Below are 26,768 nucleotides of genomic sequence, written 5' to 3'. Positions count from 1 at the left end.
ACTCACAAACATGAAAATAGCAGTGCTGCCATGTTCCCAAACATGAAAAACAGCTGTGATGATAGCTGTCATTAGTAACAACAACCTGGAGGTCAACACCTTAGAAGTCTAAATCAGAGCTTCCAAACAGAAATCTAAATCAGCTGGGTCCTGTAGGTGTCTCTACTATCAGGTCTGCAAATGCTGATTTTCTGTTGGTCTGATTCCAGAGAAGCAAAATAGAGTTACTAGAGGTAGGAGGAAACACAAGATGCTAAATAATTATTTGAGGAGTTAAAAAAGCTGCCGGTGCACATGGTCACAGCATAGTCCAAACACCGTTGACTCACCATATAAGAGCTTTCTCATAATTAGGATAGTGTTTCATCTGTTGGTGCTTAAGAGCTGTAGAGATCCCCTACTTCAGTGCATGTGAGGAAGAAGCTGTGTCAGATGTTGAGTGTGCTCAGGTATTTCTCTTCCTGGGAGCTCCAGAGCATAAGCTAAAGTGGTGGAAATAACCATAGTGGAAAATGAAAGGGGAGTTTGAGCAAAAAATCAAGAGGTTTTTCAGGCTGCCTTTGCCTGGGACAATGTTCCTCCTATCCACTTGAGCGGTGAGAGACCTGGGGTGTTTCTCCAGAAAACTCTGATTATGCCCAAGCAAGCAGCCCAGGTGGGGGGGAGCCAGACCTAAGACTGGAGATGGCCCCAGCCCTGACTGACCCAGCAGTTGGGCCCTGTAAAACTGATCTGAAAGGACAAACGTGGGACAAGAACTGGAGACCTAGGGAAAGTGTATTAGCTTCAGAAGGAGCAAAAGGAAAGCCTCAGAAGCAGCAAAATCACTGTTCTAACTAGTGCCATGGACAGTGACAACCAAAATCTTCTATATGCCCCAGGTAAGAAAATATTTCTGTATTTCTGAATATTACCATTGATAAAAGATCAGCTCTGAGTAATTGCATTGCTGATTCATCACACTACAGCTAAGTGCTAGGTATGAATCCTGAGTTTTGGAGACAAGACTCACAAACAGCAACACCAGCAGCATAACTGCAAAAGAAAAAAATCTACCTGCCAGCCTTGAGAAGCCTCATGCAGAGCACAGCAGCATCTTTCTATGCTGATGCAGAGCACATCTTCTCTGTCTAGTACAGAAGGAACATGCACAAATGTGGTTATTTATAGCTTTTCCACCCACACACAGCTTTGAAACTTGCTCTAAATAAAATTCAGCATTTAAAGAATACAACAGGTTTTTTAACCTGAAGATATTTTTTCTTTGTTTTTTTTGAATTTCCTTATAAACAATATTCTGGGAACATTTGTAACAATCCAGGCATTAAGGAAGAAACATTAGTTCTTCATTTGTCTGTCTATTGTTCCCTTACTTGGAATGTTTTTAGAGAGGCAGTTGCCAAATTTTATCAAGTAAAACATTTAATCAAGAAAACAAAAGATATGTGGGATACATTTGATGAATGGGAACTTTACCAAAAGAAAGCAATTTTAAGTTGAAAGAAGTTCTTTCTCAGGGTTAGAGAGACATGTATTCCCACTCCCTTTTGGAGAGCTTGCATCCTAGATGACAGCATTTAGTGAAGGAGAAGGTTGGGGCTGTGAGACCTAGGCCAGTGCCCAGAGGAGATGGGCAAGTACTGCTCTCAAAATGCCCAGCCTACACCCAGCCAACTCTGCCAGGGCCCTGAATTGAACGTGCTGTTCCCAAGAGAGAGGCATGACTAAACCGTGCATCTCCCTAGGACACGCATTGGCTGGGATCAACTCTTTTTTTTACGTGGAATGAAGGCAGATGGGGCCAGAACACATCGTATTCTCACTCTTCTCCAAATGCGTGTCAGTTTTAGACCTTTGTAATATGTTTGTAGATGTGAAGATCTGTACAAGTACATAAAAGCAGACATGAGGTTATTTTTGCCATATAAGCCTGTGAAAAAGTAAGGACTTTGGCTGGAGCAGATGTGTGGGAGACTGCACACCTCATGAGCAGTCATGTTGCCCATGGGAGGGTGGCATGTCTGGGAGCAGGCAAGAGTATTTGTGGCTATTGTACAGGTCTACAGTATTGTAAAACCATTTGGAGAGGGGTGGGGAATGGAAGAGCAATGCTACTGCAAGCTAAGGCCTGAATCAGCAAGTCACCATGAACTTCTGAGATGCTGCTTGAACAGTTAACAGTCTTGTTGGTGCTCGGGCCATTGCCGTGGGAGATCTTTAGGATGTCTTCGTTTAGTCATACTGTTAACTTTGGAGCCCTTTCACAGCTAACTGTTTTTTCAATACTTTTGCAATAGAAGCTGCTAAGAAGGAGGTAGCCAGGGGGAGTTGTTATTCTGTAGTGATTTCCACCGCAGAAGCTGTTGATGGATAAGAATCCTGCTGCATGGAATGTCTTGTCTGGACAAACTCCTACAGTCCTGTTTCCAGATGGGCTTGTAGGATATCTGTGGGTGCTGAAGCAGCGAGGAGTCTGAAGACTATGTGAATTTATCTGTGCATCTTGAGGACTTTTCTGATGCTATTCTAAAGTGGTGGACCCACATGTCTCAGCAGTTGTATAATTTATGCGGATGTGTTCACTATTATCAGCTGTGCTTTGCAAGGCTGTTCTTGCTGCCAAGAACAGAACCATGACTGTTCTGCTTTTGGCAAACTAGTGGGTTTTTTAACTACAGAGGTTAGATATTTGTTGTTAAAATGAGAAATTGTGCAGAGGTGAAACTTTCACATAATGTCGAGGAAGCTCATAAAAACACCTACAATCTGATTTCATGGGGACTTCTTTTTTTGGTTGAATGTAGACAAGGGAATAAAGGGAGTTTTTTAAATGTTATAATTGGCTGTGCATTTAATTCTCCTCGTTAATTTAGTTGCACTGTACAGCAAAATACTGATAGGTCTGTAAGGTTGCTTTTCCCTCCAAGTGTAAAAGGGACTGCATGTTTTTTCTTTTTGAAAAGACCTCTTTAATTATGTGGTGGTATTTGGAATAACTACAATTAGAGGGGAAAAGCAGGGAGTGATTAAAAATATCATACTTTATAGCAGCTGCATTAGTTCTCTGGCTTTTGAAAGAGACCCAGGCACAGCTGAGTACATACATACCACATGGAGGAGTTGTGGTGAAAAGGAAAGGCAAAATGGAGGTGACAAACTTAACTGACTTCAGGGAAGGTTGTCTAATGTAGCATTTTAAGACACATCATCCTTGAGAAAGGATTGCAGAGGAATCGAAATTGATCTTTCTTGTCCAGTCCTCAGACTGTGTTGATGAGTGTAGCTCTCTTCATTCAATTCCATATCATCTTTAAAAAAAAAAACAACCAACCAACAACAAAAACCACCAAAACAAAAGAAAACCCAACCCCAAACCCTCAGATTGCTTGGTTGGTGATAATGGGATACACTGGTTAGGTCTCAAGCCAATTTGAAAGAAGTGACTCTTATGACAGACTATCTGAGTTGAATTGCATACTGAAGAACTTGGTTGGCTGGTTATATTATTTTCTGAAGATGAATTAGTCATCACCACATGGATGGGTCAAGCTATGGTATTTCAGGATTTATAGCTATAGGCTCAGCAATTATGCATTAATACCACAGTGTATTTGGAGCTGCTTACACCTGATTTTAAAGCCCTGCCTTTCAATGGATTGGCTGCTCACTTTTGTATAGCTGCCATGATGTTGTTTACCATTTATGATATTTTGAAATCTTCCTATACTGGAAAAAGATTCCTAGAATTCCCAACCAAATTTGGAGCCATGTTTTGTTAGAGGCTGCAAAAACTGAAAGTAAAAAGCAGCTCAGCTTTTACTCCCAACGCTTGGTTGTTTTGACTGTAAGTGTGGTTAATGCCATCTTAGAAATAAGAATGGAGGCAGGGAAGTTGAGTCATTTGAACTGCAGTGCTGAGCATTGAACCAAATCACTCAAATTCCAGTCTACTTTTGATATTAAGTCCTTGTTGCTTTTTGCTTATTTCTTAAAACTCCTGCATAATTTGACATGTTTAACCAAAGAGTGAACCGGGTAAGGCGCTGTTCCCTACCACAGCTACTGAACTGCATTAGCAGAGCTGTATCTGTACAATTAGGCGTGACTTGTCTGCCTTAACCTATACAGCTTGTAACATACTGTCATATGAACTGCATTTGTTCCAAAGTTGCTAAATGGGAAATAGAACATGGCGTTCCAGCATGCGTCCGGAGGCTCAGATTCTGCTGGATGCATAACTAGCCCCTGCCTATTAACTCTACAAACATGGGGTCTTTGATCCATGTTTACTGAAGTCAGTTGAAACTTTGCTTTGGATTTTAGTGGGAACAAGATCTGAGTTTTAGAGCCAAATATAGATGTCTCTGAAATGAAAAAATAATGTCATAGAAGCTGAAGATGATGCTTCCAGTTTAAACATGAGGTGTGATTCCCTTCTTCAAAAAACTGTTTTTTAAAATACTTTACTGTGCCACCAACTTAAAAATACAATGAAGAAAGAAGTGAAAAAGGGAACTCAGTTTTTATTAGGAGGCAAAAACCACAAATAAGAATGGCTGAGTTTTGTTTTGGGATCTATTATAAACCGTTAATAATAGCAGGAAAAGCCAGAGGATAAGTTCCTTTGTACTTTGGTGTATTTTCTCAGCTAGACCTTTACTTGACATCACCCTGCTGTGACAGGGCCAGGGATAGGAGGGAAAAGAAATCTATTTTCAGCAGTGATTCTGAATACAACAAAGAAACTGTATTTTAATTTAAATCAGACCCGGTGTGCATTTTATTCATTAAAGAGGATTAGGATTCATTAAGTCTCCTTGAGTTGTTGTGGAGTTTGGGGGATTTTTTTTTGTTTTGTTTTACTGCTGATTCTCAGTGTTTGTTCTGTCTTCCCTGGTGCTGCTGCTGACACCAAATTCTCCTGGAGAGCCTGGTCACAGGCCAGGTGTTGGGCTGCCAATTCAAGCCTGCACAGAACAACGTCATCAAGGAGCAGATGAAATTCCAAAGGAGAGAAGTTGACAATCCCACACTGGCTACTACCTCCACCTGAGATTTAGCACTCCCCCTGGCAAATGTGCACTTTTTATTGCTTAGAGGCCCTTTTCTTTTACCTCCCAAGAAGGGAGTTCTTTGTGGGTATGAGAGCACACCTACTTTGAATTGTGTTGCTCATAAGTGTGTATATGATGTATAGCTTCGAGTTCTTCTGTTGTAAGAAAATGAATGACTTATCTTCTGCCAAGAGGTTCTCTGTCTTGCATCTGCGAATTCTAGTTCAGCCAGCAAGTGTTACCAACTAGGCTTGTGCAATTTTGAAGGGCTTTGACAGAAAAGTTCGGATTTTGTTGCTGTGCAGTATAACAAAACATTTACAATAAACTTTGGATGTAAAGTATCTATGAAAGCACAATCTGAAACGTGAACCTTTTAACTACACCTCCGGGTTACAAACAGCATGGTTGGCAAAGGGGGAGTTTCTGGGATAGGGGTTTCAGACGTGTAAGGCCTTGGAGTAACTGAGCATTCTTAATAGCAGCTACAGAAAAGGTAAAGATAAGGTTTGATTCTTGTGAGTGGAAATGGTGATGAGACTATAAAACCACAATTTCTGAAGTGCCACGTGAATTGTTGGTACCACACCAACACTCTAGCCCATAGTATCTCGAGAGCAAGCAGTAAAGTGCACATAGTGGCAGATTGATACTGCTTGGCTTCCTTTCACTGGTGCAAGCCTAGAAGATTTTGGAGGCTCTATCCAAGTGTTTAAAGTTAGGCAATGCTTATGCACCTATTTGAAATGGGGCCTTATTTAAAGCTGAATAGATTAGGTGTAATTCACTGGAATTGCTCTGGCATTTACTACAACTCTGCTAGACTTACCAAAGTGTTAATGAGCCCCTTTTGAGTTATGCCAGGTTTGTACCATTTTGAGATCAAGATCTGCCTTTCAACTGCTTAGAGTTTTATATATGGTATATATGGTATATATGGTATAATTTATTTCCAGTTTTCAGACTAGCCTAATCTTAAAAGTCACTATGGCAACAACTTGGAATCTCAGAGTAACAAAGATTAATGATTCCCTTGGCCACGGCACTTCAATGGGTCATCTCGCTTAGGAGCAATGAAACTGTTCAACATGGGCCTGGGTCAAATGCAGAAGCCGAGGTGCCGCGTCACTGCTAACGCAACACGCTGCATCTTATTAATGCTGGTTTAATCACCAGCTTACACTTCTTGTCTCATTCCTGTAGGACAAGGGCAGGATTCAGTGATGGTATATTTGAGCAAGCCTCTGCGTTCTCTCCAAGTCATTCTCATTTCATCTTCCTTCATTGCTGCTAAAAGAAATACAATTTTAAAGATACTAAAATGTAGAAGTTTTTCAACTAACTTCAACAACATATATGGGTCCTTAAAGTAATTAATTTATTACTCTTTTCACATTTTATATTAATGTAAAATGGGAGCAGAGCATGGGGACTTCGTTGAGTTCCCAAGGAGATTTCCCAAGAGTTGGTTCCCAAGTTGATTTTAATTTAAAGTCAGATGAAGTTATGAGGTACTTCTTAATTTTCACATTTGCTGATTAGGGAAGATACCTACAGAAAGAGACTTGTTTTTCAAAAAGCTACATTGAAAACTCTGCCCTTTAAAAATAGTGCCCATTGCTTTCTTCTTTTTTAATTTAAAAATTGAATTAACTTTTTAAGCTATTAAAAGAATTGACCTTAACTGCACTAATGCAATCATCTTGCCAAATTCCCATCATACAAATTACTGTAGAGGAAGAGCAATTACCATCCTGGAACTTTGCTTAATTATTGTCTGATTGCTTCTTCAACCTTTTTCCTTTAAAACCAGTCTTCTATTTCTTTCTTCCTGTGTTTTCCTACCTTGTCCCATACAAACTATCACCATTCCCTGCAAATGGACTCTCAAATATGTTTTCTCCTGACTTCACCTGTGTGGTATTTATTTTGCCAGTTTAGGCGTGCCATAGGTCTTAGACTTCCCATAGGCAAGAGCTCGATCATCAGCGAAAGGGAGTGTGGAGAGGCCTCTGGAAGCATTTCTGTTCTAAGCACCTGCTTCCTAATGCTGGGCTCAGACAAAACCTGTCTGAATTGCGACTATTATTCTTTTTGCGGTTACACAGATTGTTCAAAAGGGACAGTTATGGCTATTCTTCCTCCAGGTAGCGTTTTGAATCTTGTGGTTATCCAGCCATATAATGACTGTAATAGATAGTGCTTTCAGCCTGCTGTAATTGCACTGGAGTTTTATTTAATTTTCTTGGTGACCTGGGTTTGCTGCTTATTTTGTTGGGTGTGTAATTGTGCCCCTGGGGAGAAGAGGAGACTTACATGCATATCATGATAGAAAATAATGCTCCTACCACTTTTGATCTTAAACTAGGTGTAATAAAAAAGAGATATCCACATCTTCTTTTTAACGTGTGTGTATCCTGCATCATTCCTGCCAATAAACGCTGCTGACATCGGATGTGCTTCCTGAGCATTCAGTTTATGTTCTCCTACTAACTAGCTCCTAGCAAACATTTCATGCTTTTGAGCCTGATGCTTTATAGACTTTTACTAGCTGGGAAGTAAACACGGAATTATGAATCTCCATCCAGAAAAGAAAGAGTGCCTCCTCCTCCCCTCCTAGTCTCACATGCACACTTTCTGGAGTCCCATGCAAGCCACCATCATAGTAAATGGAGAGGCTTGCTTATTTCCTCCTGTGGAAGGGCTGTTATGGGACTGGGTGGAGGAACAGCAGAATCAGCTAGCCCGATCAACTCGTCGATAGTGGTTGGGTCAGTAAGGTGTAGGATGGGAATTTGCCACAAGTGAAGGTAAAATACCAAGACTTTATTACCCTCCAGTCCTTTCAGAAGATGCCTGCAAGTAATAAAGTTTCCTAGGCAATTCCAGGGGCAGTTTTACTCATACCTGGAGATGTGCCTTGAAGTTTGAACTCAGCTCTGATTTTGTTAATGTAGTATTATCTGATGGACAGCAGCCTGCATTGGAAAAATGCTGTGCTATGTGGGAAGTGTGGCCATGCGGTGGTTAGCCTGTATTTAAATTGCAGTCATGCAGGATCAGGCTTTACTGTGCTAGGAACTGCAATGCAGGAGGCAGGTTCCGGCCCCTGTCCCAAGCAGCTTTCAAACTAGTGGAATTAGAGTAGCAAATGCATACTGAAAAGAGAATTGACATATACTGGAATTAAAAAATATATTTTGTTTCAAGAAAAACCTCAGATGATGGATCTATCTGTAGCACGGTATTTTCATCTCAAAGAATTCATAAACTACAGCCTTTTTCTAGCTGTTTTAAGGAAAAATAGCTTGGCAATAAAGGAAAATTAGGAAATTTGAAGATGTAATTTGGAAAACACTCTTAACTGCATTTTTTAACAGCATCTCCAAGCAGTTTATGTTTTTAAGGAGTAATTAAATTATTTGAACGAAGCCCCTGTACCTTCAATGGCTAACTATATCTCAGGATGTTAATTTTCGGCAGTAGAGTAAGTTATACAGTCCATGCTCTCACTTAAAATGTTAATGTTTATCTTGAATTATTGCAGTTATGCTAGTTCTAAAGACATTTCCTTTCTTCAGTGTAAAGGAGAATGTCTCCAAACATGCTGTCAGGTAGATGTTTACAAGTACTGGTGATTTCAGGTTTTATTGTGACCTTTCAGAGTTGTGCCTGCATTTGCTGTAGACTAATTGCTTAACATTTCTTGTTGTTTTCACTGGGGAGTAAGTGTTCTGTATCCATCCAGATTTATGTTCTTGCTGTTGCTTTGTTCACTCGGTTATTCCGTACCTCAGCTCCTCATTTAGTGCAAACTTTCTGTGCCTTGTATGATGGAAACAAAGATGTGCTATTTGTCCATGTTTGCAAATTACTGTAAGCTTATTAGATGGCAAATGTTTTTTATAAGGAAAAGTATATTAGCTGCTCATATAAATGCTGAGGATGTTTTTGATAGCTAAGGCTATCAGATTATCAGAGCGTCATGCTAACATCCTGTCTTCTGTCAACTTCCTGGGACACCTCAGTAATTCACTTAATCTCCTAAAAAATAAAATAAAATATATTTTTCCCCTCCCCCTATGCAAAATAAAAATACAGCATTTATGTATTTCACAGAATGGCTGTGAAACAAATGCTCTGAGGACTGGAGTGGTCAAACAACTTGGGTTTCAGAGCCCCAGAAAATGCTGTTAAGCAAGTTATTATTTTAAAAGTTGTGATTTGTTTCCTGTGGGAATCATGGCAGAAACAGAGTTTTTGGAACAATTTGAACCAGAACTTTGTAAAGAGCAGATGGGGCCTGTGAAATCTGAGACATGGCACTCTAAGCAGAGAAATGACATAGGAAAGAGGTGGTCAAATAGGATGTTACAGCCAGTGCCTTTATCGGAAGGCTTATAGATTTTATTTTTTTTTTATTCTTGCATGCTCATGTAGTGTTGATTTATTAATTGGATGTACAATTTTGTCACCTTTAAGGAGTATTTTTAATCTAATCTTATAAACTAAAGGGTTTGGAAACCTAATCAATACCTGTATAGTATAGTACTTCAGAGGGAAGCTTTCATGTTACAGGAAGGATTTGGTGAATCGCCATATGGTGCCCTTCTGTGTCAGGCAGGATGGAATAACTGCCCGAATGCAACATGAGACTTTGCTGCAGGAGTTGCTGGCTCTTGGATGAGTCCTAGAACAAAGGTTTATTCCCTATGGATTAATGTTCTAGCACTTTGTTGGTTTGGTTTTTTGTTGAGACTGAATTGTCCATATTGTTCCCAGTACTCTCACCTAGAATCACTGACTTTTTTTCCATCTTTCTTTAAAGTGGGCGTCATATGTTGTATTTCTTGTTCTGAATTGAAGTGTGTAACAAAACATCCATTTATAAAATAAAAGTGGCAATCTGTCAACAGTCATCTAACAGTGACTAAAGCATCCCAATGTAACATTGGTTGGGATAAAAATGTTGTTATTATGTGATTACTACTTTAATACTATAAGCATGAAAAAGTTACTAGAATAGTTTGCTGTAGAATTATAGCAAGTGGCTATGAAATATTAATAAATAGAAAACACATACTGCATACTAACTTAATATGAAATATTGTTTGAATTAAAGCCATTTGCCATTTAAAATAATATTTTTAAAATGAGGCCTCATTAGATGAGATTTTTTCAAAATTTCTTTTTGATCTGGTTCCATTTTTAATAGATAAGTTGAAAACTCCTGCCAAGAGGAAAGTGGGTGCTGATGGAATTATTTACAGACTGCTAATGACACAAATGCTAGAAGGCTACCCTCCAATAATTAATGATATTACAAGTTATATACAGATCCCTGGTCAGGAGTATATTGCAGAAAAGCTCTCAGCAGACCAGCTGGCACATGGCTGTCAGTTTGCAGGAATGTATTTTGGTTTCTCTACCCAGAGCAAATGGGAGATGAATTGATCAAAGAGAGGGAAGCAGGACACAATGACTGAAATACCAACACACCTGGTCCTGCTTCCTCATCCCCACAGTGACACTTATGCCAAATACATGTTGTCCCGGTAGGACATAAAGTGCTTTGATAACTCACGTTGTGAAATGATTTGTACTCTGTGGATGAAAAATACCTTCTAAGCACAAAATATTAATTTAAAAAATGCTTTTTTCCAGCAAAGAAATAGGGTTGGAAAATACATATATGTGTATAAAGCTTTGTTTGTACTTGGAATTTCTTATAAAAATATGCTTGGGTTCTACAGTGCAGAAAAGACTCAAAGGCCAGGTGGTTTAGAATCTGTACAACCAAGCCATGAAACAGCTTTACTTGCCTGAAATAAAAAAATAATCACATCTTCCATTTTTCCAGTCTTAGGTTTCTAGGCTTAGTCAATAATATCTGCTCGTTTATTAGCCCCACATAAGACAAGTGGCTCCTCACACAACCGCTCTCTCCTGCCCCGGTTCTGTGCCCTGGCACCTGAGCCCTTCTCAGGCGAAGCTGCCCTGAGTTGCAAGGCACCCTGCAGCCCCTGCCCAGCATCGCTGGGGCCCAGCTTGCTGCAGTGCTGCACAAAGAAAGGATGCAGCTCTGAGGCCGTCTGCAGGTGCAGCACGCTGTGGTAGTATCACTATCCGGGGATGCTTGCGGTGTCTTCTCCCTTCCATGTGACAGAAATAGCAGCTGCTCTTTGCTAGTCCATTAGCATCAGTAGCAGTGAGGATCAATGACTCTCTGGGAGTGCAGGGCTCCTTGCTGAATGAATTCCTAGCTACTTACACAAATACCAGTACTGATCTAGTACTATTTATTCTCTTAGCTTCTGCATATCTTTAGAAAGAGATGTAGAAGGGTGGAGATCACATCCTGAAATTTCCCAAGCTCGTATTGTCAAGTTCAATTTTTTTTCCAGCTTGTAGTAGAGCCTGAACAGATTTGATCTAAATTTTAGTGCCAGTGTTATTGTGAGAAGTAGCTCCAAATGGATGGTGGTCATACAGGTGATCTATTTTTAAAAGAAAATCCTCTTAAACTCTTAGAATATCAGATTTGCCACTTTACTTTTGCATAAGGATCAGTTATATTTGGAACTGAAAACCTGAAAGACTTGGAAGGTGCATACGGTCAATGTTTTATGCCCTGCAGTGAAGGATTCTTAACCTTTTCATTCTAGTTACTCTGCTAATGCTTTCTCACCACATCAAAATACATTTTAACTTATTCCTCCACCATGCTTTTGGATTAATTTAATAAGTTTCCCATTGAAATCTGCTGTTTATGTGAAATCAGCTATCACTGTTTTTCAGTTTACACAATGAGCTCTTAAGAGGAGGGTTCTTGTTGTAAAAGATTCCAGATTTCTGATTCCTGTTCCCAAAATTTATTTATGTGAATGTAAATATTTAATATCTGCCAGGCTCAAATAACTAAGCTACACTTTAAAATAAATTGAATAGTAAAAATCCAATAATCCTATTTACCAGTAACATCTATAGACATTTATCTTCTATCCAGTTGGAATGGACTTTGACAGATCTGCATGTGTTTAGCCATAGCAAGCACAAAGCAATACCTCTGCAGCTGTTTTATCCTTGCCCTGAGAATTTCTTGGTGCTGCTGAGACAAGAGAGGTAATTGGATGTTGTTCTTTTCTGGCAGGTGCTGGACTGGATTGAAAATCACGGGGAAGCCTTTCTGAGTAAGCATACAGGAGTGGGGAAGTCTCTACACAGGGCACGTGCACTGCAGAAAAGACATGACGATTTTGAAGAGGTAGCACAGGTAAGAGTCTGAATCAGAGAATTCTGCTTTCTGGCTTGATTTTTTTGTTACTCCTCTTGCACATCAAAAAAAACCCAAAACCCTACTGCTGTTTGGGGGCCCTCTATATTCACACTGCTCTCTTCAAATGTTTAAAGCTGACCAGGATGCTGTCTCCCAGTTTTAAAAGTTAGAACGCGCACTGCAAGAGCATGGCAGCAGCAGACTTACAATCAGTGAATCACTGCATTGGGTCAGAGGGAGGTCTCAAAGCCTGTGAGAAATTGCAAGAAGTTTACAGGACATTAAAGTGTTGGGACATAGAGGAGGATGGTTATGAGTGACAGTGATAGAAAAATCAATAGTAACTGCTGCAGTGGAAACTGAAGACTTTGAGAATAAGGTGGAAAGCAGCGGCTAGTAAAGAAGCAGAGGAAACACTAGAGTGTGTCTGCAATAAGGACAACCACCCTTCCGCTGTTTCCAAGAGTACAGGGTATTGTGCGGAAGGGTTTTTTGTTTGCTTTAGAGTAAGAAACAATCATTACAGGTAGACATTATTATTATCATCATCATCATTTTCCTCATAGCACAGTGTAAGCAAAGCTTGTCCAGGAATCTTGGTATGAAGCCAAAAGCTTCCACCTAAAAGCTTATAACTTTTCCTCGAAGCATGGTCATAGTAGATGTTTAAACATCTACCCTTTCTTTATTTATAAAATTTAAAAGAAAGAGAACCTTTGGTAAGTTCTTCCAGGGACTAGATGGCTTACACTTTTTTTTTTTCTTTAAAATAAAAATAAAATCCTATGGACAGAAATTATCCAGTCTCAGATCTCATGACAGATCATGTTACATCTTTTTGTTTTAGCTTTGAAGCATCCTCTATCAGAAATTGATCTTCTGTAAAGGTACTTCTGCTTTGGGTATTTCAGATAAAATCCTGATTGATACATTCTACTTTATGTAGATTAAATGCTTTGTCTTCCTGGTGCACACAAGGCAGGTTATTACTCAAATATTTCACTGTGGCATAAGACAAAAATGTATTAGACTTTGGTTCTGTTTTTCCTGTAGTACCCTTTCTTTGTGTTGGCCAATTTAGTTTAAGATGTTTCCAGCAACAGGGACATCTTTCTTTCACTTTGCCCTCAGGGAAACTATTTCACTGCCTGATGGCAGCTACTATCTAGATATTATTATTTTCCTCTTCCTCATATTCAATTTATATTTCTCTCAGTCTCTGCCTCCCCCTTTGTTTTATATCCCTTTAGTCTTATTTATCTCCCTTAAGGAGATAAATGGCAAAGAAATAGATGAATTAACAACCCTGAAATACCTGTAGAATGTTAGCATGTATTCTCCTATGTGCCTCTTAACCATGTTAAGCATATTTAATTGTCCTAGCATGTTCTTGTTAACCAATCCCTTAAACCTCTGTTGTTACCTATGTCTTTGGGTCCATTCAGCTTGCCAACATCCTTCTTCTAATTAGATGTTCAGCTCTTGATGGAATACTGTATTGCTTGGCTTGCTAGTGAACTTCAGTGTTACCTTTCAGCTCTGATGGGATGTCTTTGCATACCATTGGCAAATCACACACCCTGAAAGCAGCAATTCTAGATGGTGGGTCTCTAAAATTTCAGGGGACCTCCTGTGGATTTAAGCCTTCTGGCAATAGGCTTGAATTTCTAGAGTTACCTTTTTCAGATTTATTAAAATGGACCTTAGGCTGGAGGTGGCAAGCCACAGTTCTAGAGGGCCTCATCCAAAAGTACAAGTTAGTGGGAGGTTTCATCCTGGAATCAGCATTAGGTGCCTTTCCAGATGATGTGCTTGGGTCAGCTGTTACTGGATGTTGTAGTGGGGTAACAAATGAAAATTAAAATCATGTAATGTATGGGAGCTGAAACTAGGTGATTTATTGTCCTTTGTGGCATTAATATTTTCTCAGTCTCCCTTCCCTATGATATATTAGCTTCGTAATTCCTGTTACATCTCACATTTCTGGATCAGAGTTAACTTTTTCTTTTTTACCTCCTCTGAGTAGTAGCTCACTGGAGATGTAGGAAACAAATTAAGAACAGGTGAGGAAAGACAGAAAAATAACATGGTCTTGACAATAGTGATGAGAGCAAGCTGTGTAACTGTCTGCACATGGAAACAACAGCTCACTTAAGGTTTGCTCCACGGGATGATGTTATTAAGAGATATATCCCCTCATCTGGGTTTAGGAACCTTCCCCTAGTACCTATGCATGCAAGCTGCACATCTGTAGGTCAGAATAGAATTATTTCACTTAAGACTTTTTTGGCTCTTCTAACCCCTCCTCCTATACTACTTTGGCATGTCTGTCTGTGACAACTGTAGACGTGTTTCCATTCACTTCACAAGGTCAAATCCAGAGCAAAGGTTGTATGAATCCAGTTCACTGGATGACCACATGTGTTCAAATGGAAGTGGATATTTGGGGGGAGGATTGAGGGGAAGGAGAAAAGTACAGTTTGCATGGGAGCTAATGGGTCCCCTAGAACTAACAAGGAACCAATCTCTTAGGTTTCTCTGAATCTGATTCCTTAACATCTTATGTGATGTCATCGATGGGCATCCCATTGCTTTGCCCGGACAACTGTGAACAGTCATGATCAGTTCTGCACTCTGAGTATGAAGTTTATGGTGCCTCCTAATTATAAATAACTGATACAAGTTGAACCTAGTTACTTACCCCCAGCTTTGACAGGAATAGTTTCCTCTGGTGCATTCACACCAGAATACCACTGCTAATTTATGAGGCCCGTCTGTAGTGTGACACTGGAATGTGGTGTTGGCAAATGGACATGGGGACATGCGCTGAGGGGAACTGAAAGACATCTCAGGCTTTATCCAAGGTCAGGGACTTGACAATATAATGCTTTGCTTTGGAAAGAGTAATAGTTGAGGGTAAGAGAGGAGGCCATAAATTTATCACACCTGGAGTTCTCCTGCAGAAGCTTCTAGAGAGGTCGATTTTGTGGTTGGGGGATAAATCTCCTCCCCACTCTGATTAAGACCAGTTTTTATTCTTCCTAATTCCCTTCTTGATGCTTAACTCCTTAGAGTTGGCAATTAACTCTAACTTAAGTTTAATTATTTGTCATTTTTCTCAAGATAGCGAATATCTTTGCCGTGGATAACTGGCACCACTTATCTCCAATATAGCCATATAATAAAGCACATGTGCTAAGATCCTGAAACAAACTGATGAGTTTGCCCATTTCCCTTATCAGCATTTTAATTATTGGCATTAATGACAATAAAAAGAGTTGTGCTTATTTTTCTTAAAAAATAAAAAGTGTAGTACTGACATACCTGGTGAGGTTGACAGTATAAGCAACAGTATTTGCTATTGGCAAATTCTCTGAAAAAGACACTTAGCCTGCCATACAGTATGAATTTATTCTCTGAAATCTATTTTATTTTGTCTCTGATATATTTGTTCTTATCTCCTACTGTTTCAGGCAAACATTTGCAAAGGTCAGACTAGAAGCAATTTTCATGAGTTTTCTTGATATTCTGAATGCTGCCTAACTGCATGTGAAGAAAAGTAGTGTATCTGGGATTGCTGTCATGAGAAATGCTCTGATTGACTGACCTGCCAAGGCACTAGATTGAGAGGTGGAACGTGCTCCCTCTATGTCTGATTAGAAACCGCACAGATCTATAAATCTGGACATAATGATCCAAGCAGGCATGGCCCAGATAGATCACATTCCTGCATACAGCTGTGCCCAGAAAATGTCGGTGATTTTAGAGCACTGCATTATGGGCAATAGGAAATATAATTTGGGGTCCCGTTCTCTCATAACTGCTGTTTAGACAATGCTCTTGCAATTTTTCTGGCTGTATTATTCTACATGGAACGCACAGATGGCAAATGTTTGAATTTGGATTCAAAAGCCTGAGCTCCTGGGAGGGAGGTTGTTCTCTTGTATATACCTGCGACGCTTTCTCAGCCAGTGTTGATACTGTTCTCAGGCTGCCACCCTGAAAATGCCAACGTTAGGCACGGTGCCTACCACACAGTGAAACTTAGTAGTCGGGCATTATCAATGAGGTAGGTATCAAGATACCACCAAAGAAATACCACTTTGTGGATGTAGCTGCAATGTTCCTGCACTGACAGCCTCTCTGCTTGTCTGGAATTACGTTGTATAAATCGAATAACCATCATTCAGCCAGTTATGGCTGTAAATCCAAATATAATTTCATTTTAGACTCTCTAACCTTCCCTTATTCAGGGCTTTTATCCCGAAAACTGGTGTGCGTTCAGATTGGAAGATTCTGTTAACTGGCTTGTGTTTCCAAAAACTCCAGCACTTCAGCACTATTGAGTTGAGCTGCATGTTTTGGAAACCCTTCTCCTGTTTTCTGTATGTGAAGAGAGGGGCCACAGATCATTCTTGTTCCTTCTGGCATTGCCAGCAATTGGTGGTTAGGGAGGCCTTAACATCCTCCTCTGCTCACAAGGAGCATCGCTGCATTTGTGGTGGTGCAGATTTACGAAAGATACTGAGATATGGGGGAAGGAGCTCTGTTAATCCCACTCGCTTTGTGATTTGACTGATCTCAAAGACACTGCATTTATGAGCTTTTCCATTACATGCGTTGTTAAGATCTGTCATGTTTATCTGCATTTTTGGGTTGTGAACACCCACCAGTACATATTTCAGCCTGCAGATGGCACTCGCAATGCATTGTAAAAGCCTTTAGCTCCGCTAGTGGTAAACAGAGCTGATGTTTCTTATCCAAACTAATCAAACATTGTCTCAAAGTGAAATGAACCAGAAGTGGAAGCTGGCTCGCATGCTGTCCCCTTGGTGTTCTCCCACCCTTGCCAAAACCCGTGTTGTTCAAGGTCACCCAGAAAAACAACCTTCTTCTTTTCTCTCTTTTTCTGTTGGTGGTTTTTGTTTTTTTTTTTTTAGCAAAGCTGGGCAGTCAGTGCTCTCATTAATGCAAGGTGGTGCTTGTCATCTGTGTTCATGGGATAAGCTGCTCTCAGGTCTGTGAAGGTGCTTTCAAGGCTCTCGGGCCACATTATGCTCACAGCTACAACTGAGTTTTATATTCAGTACCCATGTGTGCGTTGTATGAAATAGTTGGTTTGGTTTTCACAGTAATCCAAAGGGAGTGATGTTTATTAAGTAAAATATCACAACTCCAGCATGCAACAAAGCACAGGTTCTGAACAGCCTTGGTTCAAAACGTGTGGAGTTGTCCCTTGTTACCAAACACAGTAAACAGGTAGGCTGGAGGCTGAGCTGTGGCCATTGAAGTTCATGGGGCTTGTCTGTATATCCAGTGCAATTTTGATTTAGGTACATAGCTCAATTCTGTATCCCTGACTTTGAAAGTTTTGCAGACTCCATTTTGCCAGGGTATACATTAAATGCATGGACTCTCCTTGATTTATTACGAAGAGAAGAGCCAGACAAAATGTGAGCAAAAATGCTGAGATTTGCAGTATGCCATTTGGGAAGCTATTTAGTTTTCCTGCTCTTGGGTATCCATGCTTGCTTTCCTCCAAGACAACTTTTGGAAGATGATGATTGGACACCTCAACACTGGCTTTGAACCACCAAAGTTAATCTTATGTCTACATATATAGTTTCTTTAAGGTTCAGCTCTTCCTTTTCTTCTTCCTGGGGAGGTGTATGTATTGCCTGTAAGGGAAGGCTTTCAGAGGAGATCTTAAAAGCCAAGGGCCTGTATCATCCAGTAGAAATCAAAGATCAGGTGATATTCTTCATCTGAGAAGCAATTTGTGTTCCAGTGTTCCTGTCTAGACTATTCCCTTCTTCCATTGTACTGTTCCTAAGACACTGTCAGTTCAGAGTTTTCAAAAAGCTCTTGGAGATAAAAAGAATTTTAAGTGTAAATATGTTGAAAGTGTAATTATGTTGAAATTATTGTATCGTTTGTCCTATGAAATATCAGTATATTCAGTAAGAAGTCCTGCAGGTAAAAATGGTATTCTGTGATCTCTCAGTCCCACATAGTTTTACTTGAACTGTTTTAAAACTAAGTGAGGTAATGGAATAGTCAGGCCAAAGCTGAATTGCAACAGCTACTTGTTTGGCTTTCAGGATAAAAACCTAGTGCTTTCCCATACAAATTCCATCTCTGTTGGATGTCATCATTCTAAAGTTTGGCATGAAGTTCAGTACTGATGTAAAACAGCTAGGCATAAATTAGGAGCCCATGTTGATAATGAGCACTTAGGGAGCGTTGTCCCAGGGTGATTTTTTTTTTTTTAATTATTATTACTACTTTTTAAAATTTTGTGACCTACCTGGTTGTTGAATGCTCACTGGGCATACTGGATTTCTCCCTTTGGGCTGGGTAACTAAAATTCTATGTAGGATGAAATACTAGTCCAAAACAGGGAAAAAGCAGACAAGTAAAGCTGGTAAGAACTGTGCTAGCAATCAGCAATAACAACTCTGGTTTCTAAAATGCCAGAGTCTTCTAAAAATAACTAAAACATGAGACAGGCACCAAAAAATCAGCCCTACTCTTATCTTCATTATCCTTTGCATGGTCATTAGCAAATTCTGAACCAATAATCTGCAGTTTCCTGCTCACTTAATTTGTGTAAATGTGTTCACTTCTACACAGAGAGGAAAAAATGCCCACTGGCAGCAGATTACACAGATCTTTGTACCCTGGTGCAGGAAGTCTGGGCTCCCAAGCTCTTGGTTTCTTCTTCTGGCTGGCAGCAGGCTGCATCTGGCAGTCACAGGCAGCAGAGAAAAATAAACTGCCTGTATATGGGTTGTCTGTGAAGGTTATCTTGGGACTTCTGGGTCTAAAAACTTCTAGCAGTATAGCTGAAGAGGCCAATAGTTTATCATGGAAGCAACAGTATAACTTTTTGCATGAAGTCTAGCAGCTTCTGGGTGACTCAGGACATATCTGCATTGCAAGTGCAGAGACAAACTCCTCTGCACAGCCTGGGCCAGGAATCAGGAAGGCTGGGAAGGGCTGAGCAGTATAGTTGTGCTATGGGGACCCGACTACCAGACCCAAATGAGAAGCAGGTCATGTAAGACGTTATTTTCCCTGAGAAAGTGTGATGCTCTTAAGAGTACACTGTGGATATCAGTACCATGCTCCATTGCATTATCTAGACATGCAGGGAGTGCTCAAAGAGCGTCTTGGCTAATCTTCTGAAAGTTTGGATAGCAATGTAATTGAATTGGTGGCCGTTGGTACTCCATGATCATCTGGTGGTAATGGGGAACCTGCCTGTAATGGCACAGAAATCTCTGGGACAGTCACTTGAAAAACTGTGCCTATTACACAATGTCTCTGAGTTTGCATTTCAGTGTATTTCTCCTCAAGCTAGAGGTGATTTTCTTTCCTATTTCTTCTCTTCCAAAATCACATGACAACTGGATCTTTTCATTAAACCGCCTTCAGCATGATTCACAATCTAAATACTCCCTATAAAATCTCAAGGCTTGGCAACACAATACATTTTTGACAATTGCCAGGAGCTAGCTTCCTATTGCTGGTTTATTTGGGTAGGTTTATTTTCATGTCTTTAAAATATGTTCCTTTAATTTGCCTATACATGCAAAATGCTATTCCCATGGCAGACTGGGAGAACAATGAAGCTATTTAAGAAATATGTTTTTTTTAATTCTAGAGGTTCTGGAAAATGGAATTTCTATTGTATGGGGAATTCTGAGTTTTTAAATTTGTTTTATTTTGAATCAAAAAAGAAACCCAAAGTTTCCTAAAGAAGAAAAATCCAGGAATTTGTTTTTTCAAGGCCATAAATTTCTTAAAGGGAACATTGGAAAATTATAACACTGATGTGTTATATACCATGCATACCAAAATATATTTAATATGGTACTGATGTCTCAGCTGAATAAGCATACAGCTGAAACAAGAGATTTACCATTGGTGATTTTTGTGAGGTATACACACTTAGATGAACCACTGCTGTTTTGGCTGTCCTGTGTATGTTGGTGAAAACCATTGTCATCTAAAGGCTTTTGATCCCCTCTGATTGTTTTGCTTTGTGCTCTTCTTATTGGCAGGTCAGTGGGTTATCAAACTGTACGTATTGATTCAGGAAGATTAATTGCAGCAATGTCCAAATCTCATTTTTAATGATGGTGGACTAGTACTTTCAGCTTCTTGTAGCTTTTTATAGCGTCAGGGCTCATGGGGAGAAGGGTGACACTATGAATTTGAATAGCAGTTTTGCTTTCTGATTTTGTTCATAGGGTGGTAGAAGGCACTGCCTGTGGCTGTGCTGCCTTCCCCAGGCAGGCCAGTGGTGTCTTTAGGAGAACAGCACATTAGTCACAGGAACTCTGTTATGATGTTGCTGCAAATCACAAATATGCTGCTTTGCAGGGATTTGTTAAAGGAAATATCATGTAGATTAAGCCAATATCAAAGAGAGATATATTCGGTAATGGAGCAAGATAATTTGCAAGGACAGGTTTTAGGTATTCGTTATCATTGTGCAAATAGTCTGGGAATAGACTAACTGGGTCCAATTGATCACTCTACTGCACAAGATTTAGAACAAAATCATGCTTCCAATTTCAGAGAAATTGCCTATAATTAACTTGTTCTAATGAGTGGAGAATCCAGTCCAATGGCTGTATCTACACTGTAGAGAATCTGTTTGACAGTGTGGCTGTCCCTCTCTTCTTTTCCTATCACAGGTCCCTAACTGTCCAAATGAAGGATGTCCTCTTGTTCCCATATCAGACGTTTGAACTTTCTAAAAACTACATTTGCATTATGAGACTATTGCAAATATTTTATGCTGGTGATATACAAATAGAAATCATTCAACCATTTTATTGCATATAAACCCAATTTTAAAATTTATTTCCCTGGGATGGAGTTCAGATCTCAGTTTCTCTTGTACAGAAATTGGGCAACATCAGTGGATTTACAGAGGTATTTTGGAATTACATGTGTGTGAAAATCCTAATGTGTGTATAAATAATTCACTTGTTGATTCAGTGTGTGTAATACAGCCATTAATATTGCCCTCCATAACTGTGGTCTGTGAGGTCTGGTTTTACATAACCAAGCCCCAGGAAAGCACTGGTTTGTGTCACTATGGAAATAGCATATGGTTTGAGGCATTCAGGCATCTTCGTTTAGTGTCTGGTTCAGAGCACTACCGCGTGCAAAAGTGCATGTTCCTCACCCTGTACTTCCTCTGTTGAGCTAGGGAGAGAAATTCTAAGACTGACATGAGAAAAGCAAGCAGAGTCAGCCTTCTCATGTCACTACGCTTAAAATGAAGCTTGTCTGGGGAGAAAGAAATTGCAGAATTTGCAAGCCAGGGACTGAGACAGGAGGTGTTTCTGAACAGTCAGCGAGTATGTACACATGTGTTTGTCTAGCATGGTTGGCTACATTAGTATGCAGCTAATGCAATAGAAACCAATATGTGCTCCAAAACAATGATGCTGAGTCCTGTTAACATGCAACCCTCATTATTATTAATGTTTTATTCAATGTGTAAAGTTGTTTTTTATGCACAGTGTAGGTAACTCTTCACAACATTGGTGAGATCCACAGCTATGCAGCAAACAGAGCAGAGCCTGCTTTTGCCTCCCTCAGAGTAATATTAGCGCTCAGTGCAAAAGTGTGGAGCGTGAAAGGGCATTTGTGATTCATTAATATCAGGGAATGCAAAGTGCAGCTGTCAGGTTAAACGTGTCAATCTGAGAGCTGAAGCGAATACATTGAGTGTTTGGTGAAATGAAGGGTGTTTCTGCATGGAGAGGAGAGATAGCCAAGAGCGCTAGTTTTTGGCGACTGGCTCCTGGTTTTGTCTGTGGCCAGGATTTATATTGACAACCAGTACTTGGATTTGTCAATGCCCACACATCAAAGTTGAGTGCAGGAAGTACTTGAAACCTGCAGTGCTCCATGGTGGGGGAAACATGTCTGGTACAATTTCAGTGTTGCTTTCTGTTGCCTTCCAGGGTTTGTTGTAGGCTCAAAATGGACCTAGCTGAATCGTTTTTAAAACCAGGGGTAGGTGTTTGTTCCCACCACAGAAGTGGCTCAAACAAATACTGCCCAGCCAGGAATGAATTCACACTATTCCTCATTTGTAAAAAGTAACTATTGCTGACTGGTTTCATGGGGTGGCAAGCTGTCCCTCCCAGTGCCAGGCCCTTTCCCAAAGGATTCATAGTTTTGTCTGTGCCAAAGCCCAGTTCCTCAGTGCACACCGAGTGATGGGCTCTGTTCCTCCTCTGCTCCTCTGTCATGCACTGAAAACCAAATTGAGAGAAGCAGCCTCACAGCACAGCCAGAGCTGTGCAGCCACGCTGAAATATCAGTCAACTCGCCAGAGTGTGTGCTCCGCCTTGGGACTGGTAATTGGGTCACCAGGTCATGTAACCATTGTAAATTTACTTTTCTTGTAGTCACATGTAAATGTAGGACAGAAAAAAAATACTTCAGAGCACAGACCAGAATCCGATTTCTGTGCTAGGACAGAGACACAAAATAAGGAGATTATCTGGGGATGAGAATGGCGAGGAGAGTGTGAATTGCCGCTTGGACCTGCTGGGCATGGCTCCAGGGGTGGGGGCAGGTGCCCAGATCCTGCTGCCTGGGGGTTGGCACAAAACTGGGACTCCAGCATAGCAGGCAGAGAGAGATCAAAAGACAACTCAAAGAGAATTTCTCTGTTTTCTCTGATATTTATTTTTTTGTCTCATATTATGTGCAGTCTTAACCTTTGGGGGCCTGACTTGGGATTTTTGGAGGAAGGGGGATTGGATAGGGAGAGGGAAAGATTTGGCAACATAAATAAATAAAGAATTGTTGTAGCTTAGCCCCAGTCAGCAACCCAGCACCACGCAGCCACTTGCTCACTCCCCCCTGGTGGGATGGGGGAGAGAATCAGAAGAGTAAAAGCGAGGAAACTCGTGGGTTGAGATAAAGACAGTTTAATAGGTAAAGAAGAGTCACGCACACAAGCAAAGCAAAGCAAGGAATTCATTCACTCCTTCCCATGGGCAGGCAGGTGTTCAGCCATCTCCAGGAAAGCAGGGCTCCATCATGCGTCACGGTTACTTGGGAAGACAAACGCCATCACCCCGAACACCCCCTTCCTTCTTCTTCCCCCAGGTTTATATGCTGAGCATGATGTCATATGGTGTGGGACATCCCTTGGGTCAGCTGGGGACAGCTGTCCTGGCCATGTCCCCTCCCAGCCTTTTGTACTCCCGGCAGAGAATGGGAAGCTGAAAACATCCTTGACTAGTGTAAGCAGTACTTAGCAATAACTAAAACACCTCTGCATTATTGACCCTGTTTTCAGCACAGATCCAAAACACAGCCCCATACTAGCCACTACAAAGAAAATTAACTCTTTCCCAGCCAAAACCAGGACAAGAATACATTAGAAAACTCTCAGGACTTTTTTTTTTTTAGTAAAAAATTTTGCGGATGTTGACTATAGGGCCAGTATCTCATATGCCTGCAATATTCTTGGAGATCTACTACATGCCAAAACCCAGTATATTTTATAGCACAAAGATTTGTGGTAGGAATACTGTTCTGTACCACATCTCTCATTCTAAGTCATTATTAAGATATATTTATCTCAGATCATGTGTGGCTGCCTAATAGAAACCAGAAATAAAAAAAAAAAAATACTATTTTTCTAAATCCTTGTGGTGATTATGGATAACCTGAATTGAATTTCACACAGTAGAACACATTTTAAAAATGTGCCCATATGAATGGTTTCTGACCAACACAAAAAATGTTAGTTCCTGTCTAGAACTTTTCTAAAATATGCAAGTAAGTGTAAAATGGTGTAAAATAAATAAAATGGTTTATTACTTCTGGGGTAGTGAACACTCATTTTATTTTTCCTCATTATAAATTTGCAGTACATCTCACTAACTATTACAGAAGATTTTAATCTTTTTAAGTTTTAAGGAAGACTAAGCCCTTAGACCATTTTTCTTTGGTGATACCGCTGAAGAACTAATTTGATGGGTAAGCTGTACGGACAGTTCACATGTCAGGGAAATAACAGTTGTGAAAAATTGGTTTCTCAATCTAATAAGACACAGAGAATGGTTTCTACACATTTGAAACAAATTCAAATGTGTAAGCCATGATGGAGAGATGAATTAATGGTGGTGGTGAAGAGATTCTGAATCTAACGGGACCATCTTGCTGACCTGCTCCTAAGGACAATGAGCTGGAACAAGGAGATGAAGTAAAAATTTACTTCAACTTTACTGAAGGTGGGGAGGCTGCTTTATTCTTGTACACAGCAGAGGGACATTTGCCATCAAATTATCTGAGGTCCAGAGAGTAGGGAGATGGGGATGGAGGTTATCTGAGTGGTAGGCAGGTGATGTGTTACCATTCCTGTTCACAGGGTGTGTTGAGAAACCTTCTGCCAAATAGAAATACTCAAGCTGTCAACAACACAGAGTTGTTGGTGTTTTATTCTCATCATGTGCTTTGTCTCCAGCAGAGCAGTGTACTGAAGTGTGAGGTTTACTCTGGATGGGAAGACCAGTTTTTAAGTGAATCTTTGCTACCAGTCAACCTTACCTGGGCAAATGGAATGGATCCAGGAGAACACCAAGGAGTTTCCTGCTTCCCTCCAAGTCTAGAGGGAATATAGACAGTGCTAGCACCTGGCACTAGCTCAGCTGCACCACAAGACATGATGCTCATTTCCTGCACCGCTCCCATCTGGGTTGGTGCATGGGAGTTGATGCAATGCAATATGTCAGGGAGGTAATCTGTGTTTCAAAAGAGCAGTAGCAAAATTTAGTTAAATCTCTGTATTCTTCCTGAGGTAGCAGCAGTGCGCTGACCCTGCTAAAAGGCTGTGGCATACCTTCCTCTGTATTTTTTCTGTCAAGTATCAGTTTGCTTGTCAGAGGTGGCTGTTAACTTATGGCAAAATATTCACTGCAAATCTTGAGGTCCTATGATGCATTCGTGGTAGGCTTACCTTGCTGCAGCAGCCCACATTGCATTTAGTAATATTTTTGTCACATATTACGAGTCAGAAAGCAAGTATGATTGTTATGTGATGAGTATATAGGACTGCGTTGTGCGCCAGACTGCCTAGTCTCTATACTTGGCCATATAGGAATTCTTAAGCTGAAAGCTTTGGAGAATTCAGGACAAAGTTTTGCTGAATCTTCTTCTGTTAAACGTTATCTTATTGTATAAACAGTCCCATGTAGCTCAAAATGTGCTTCAGGAAAGATGTTATTACCTTCCTCTACATTAATGGAAATAAAGGCTCAGCTGAGTCAGGGTAGTGGCTAGTGGGGAAACAAGGAGAGGAAATGCTTTGCTGTCTTATTTAAAGCAGGTTTCATAAAAACTGAGACACTAGAAACAAAGCCAGGCAGTTTGCAGGATTCACATCCTTGTAGGTTTATTTCTGCCTCTGTTTTAAAGGCCGCAGTGCTGCCAGTTGCATTTGGTACAGACTTTTCCTGGTGCTGCTGACAGTCCAAAGCCTTTTAATACTGTCATTGCTGTGTCTTTGAAATCTCCAAACTGTAAGCATGATATTAAACCCAGAATGCCTGAAGTTATTTCCGTTCAGAAGACCAGCAGGACTTGATAAAGCTGTCATGATTGTACTCGTGTCTGTGGGGCTTGGAAAAGACGAGCTGAGCCTTTGGGACATTTCTGTCTGTTTTCACAATACTGCACCCTTCTAGATTGCTGCTCACCTCCGAGCTGCCACACATTTCTTTGTTTCTCCACTTGCCTTCCCTTTTCTCCCTATCATAAAGAAGTTGTGGGGCTTTGCTGTGAACTATCTGGGCTTCTTGATGATATTTATCATTTGAGAATCTTTCAAAATGCTGCATTTCACTCCTGACAATTTTCCTTCTTGTGCTCCCATGTCCTCTCTGCAAAAAAAACCTGTTTTCCTCACTTTTGCTGAGTTTCAAAGGTTCAGTTACTTTACACTCACTTTCACAGCTCTCATTCATACGCTCTGCTAATCACCCAATTATCAAGTCATTGTGCAGTGATAAGTGTTTTACTGGTACACTCACTGTACTGCATAACACTAACCAATATCAGATGATATTATTTTTTGGCCTTAAAACCAGTTTGGTTTCTTGTCTGATAGCAGAACTACTGTATAATGGCATCTCAGTCAATTATGTTGTCTTCATTATATTGCTGTCCTTGCTGTTGCTTACTTCCATGTGCCTGTTACTGTGCAAGGATGTTCTCAAAGAGAAGGGATCAAGCTCTTTTTATGGATATTACCAAGGATCAAATGCTAGGATAAAACTTGGCCAATAATCATCAGTTTGAGATATCTCCCCTAATTCTTGTACGTCCTTGTAGAGTCCATAAAATATTGAAAATATTTAACAGCAAAGAGAGTATTTCATTATCTCATTTTA

At 40.3% G+C, this 26,768-nt stretch overlaps 1 protein-coding gene across 8 annotated transcripts in view; it reads left to right on the top strand.

Annotated features, from left to right (window-relative positions):
* The window catches only part of KALRN (kalirin RhoGEF kinase), a 525,469-nt gene that overhangs the window by 269,777 nt on the left and 228,924 nt on the right, over positions 1 to 26,768 (top strand). For all 8 annotated transcript variants that reach the window (XM_064451199.1, XM_064451195.1, XM_064451194.1 and 5 more), the window contains exon 10: positions 12,205 to 12,327. In XM_064451199.1, the coding sequence (XP_064307269.1) occupies positions 12,205 to 12,327 (123 nt within the window). The remainder of the gene's footprint in view (positions 1 to 12,204; positions 12,328 to 26,768) is intronic.

The sequence above is a fragment of the Phalacrocorax carbo genome, chromosome 5, assembly GCF_963921805.1.
Source record: "Phalacrocorax carbo chromosome 5, bPhaCar2.1, whole genome shotgun sequence".
In the NCBI taxonomy this organism is placed as follows: Eukaryota; Metazoa; Chordata; class Aves; order Suliformes; family Phalacrocoracidae; genus Phalacrocorax; species Phalacrocorax carbo.
This window is presented reverse-complemented; position numbering and strand designations above follow the sequence as displayed.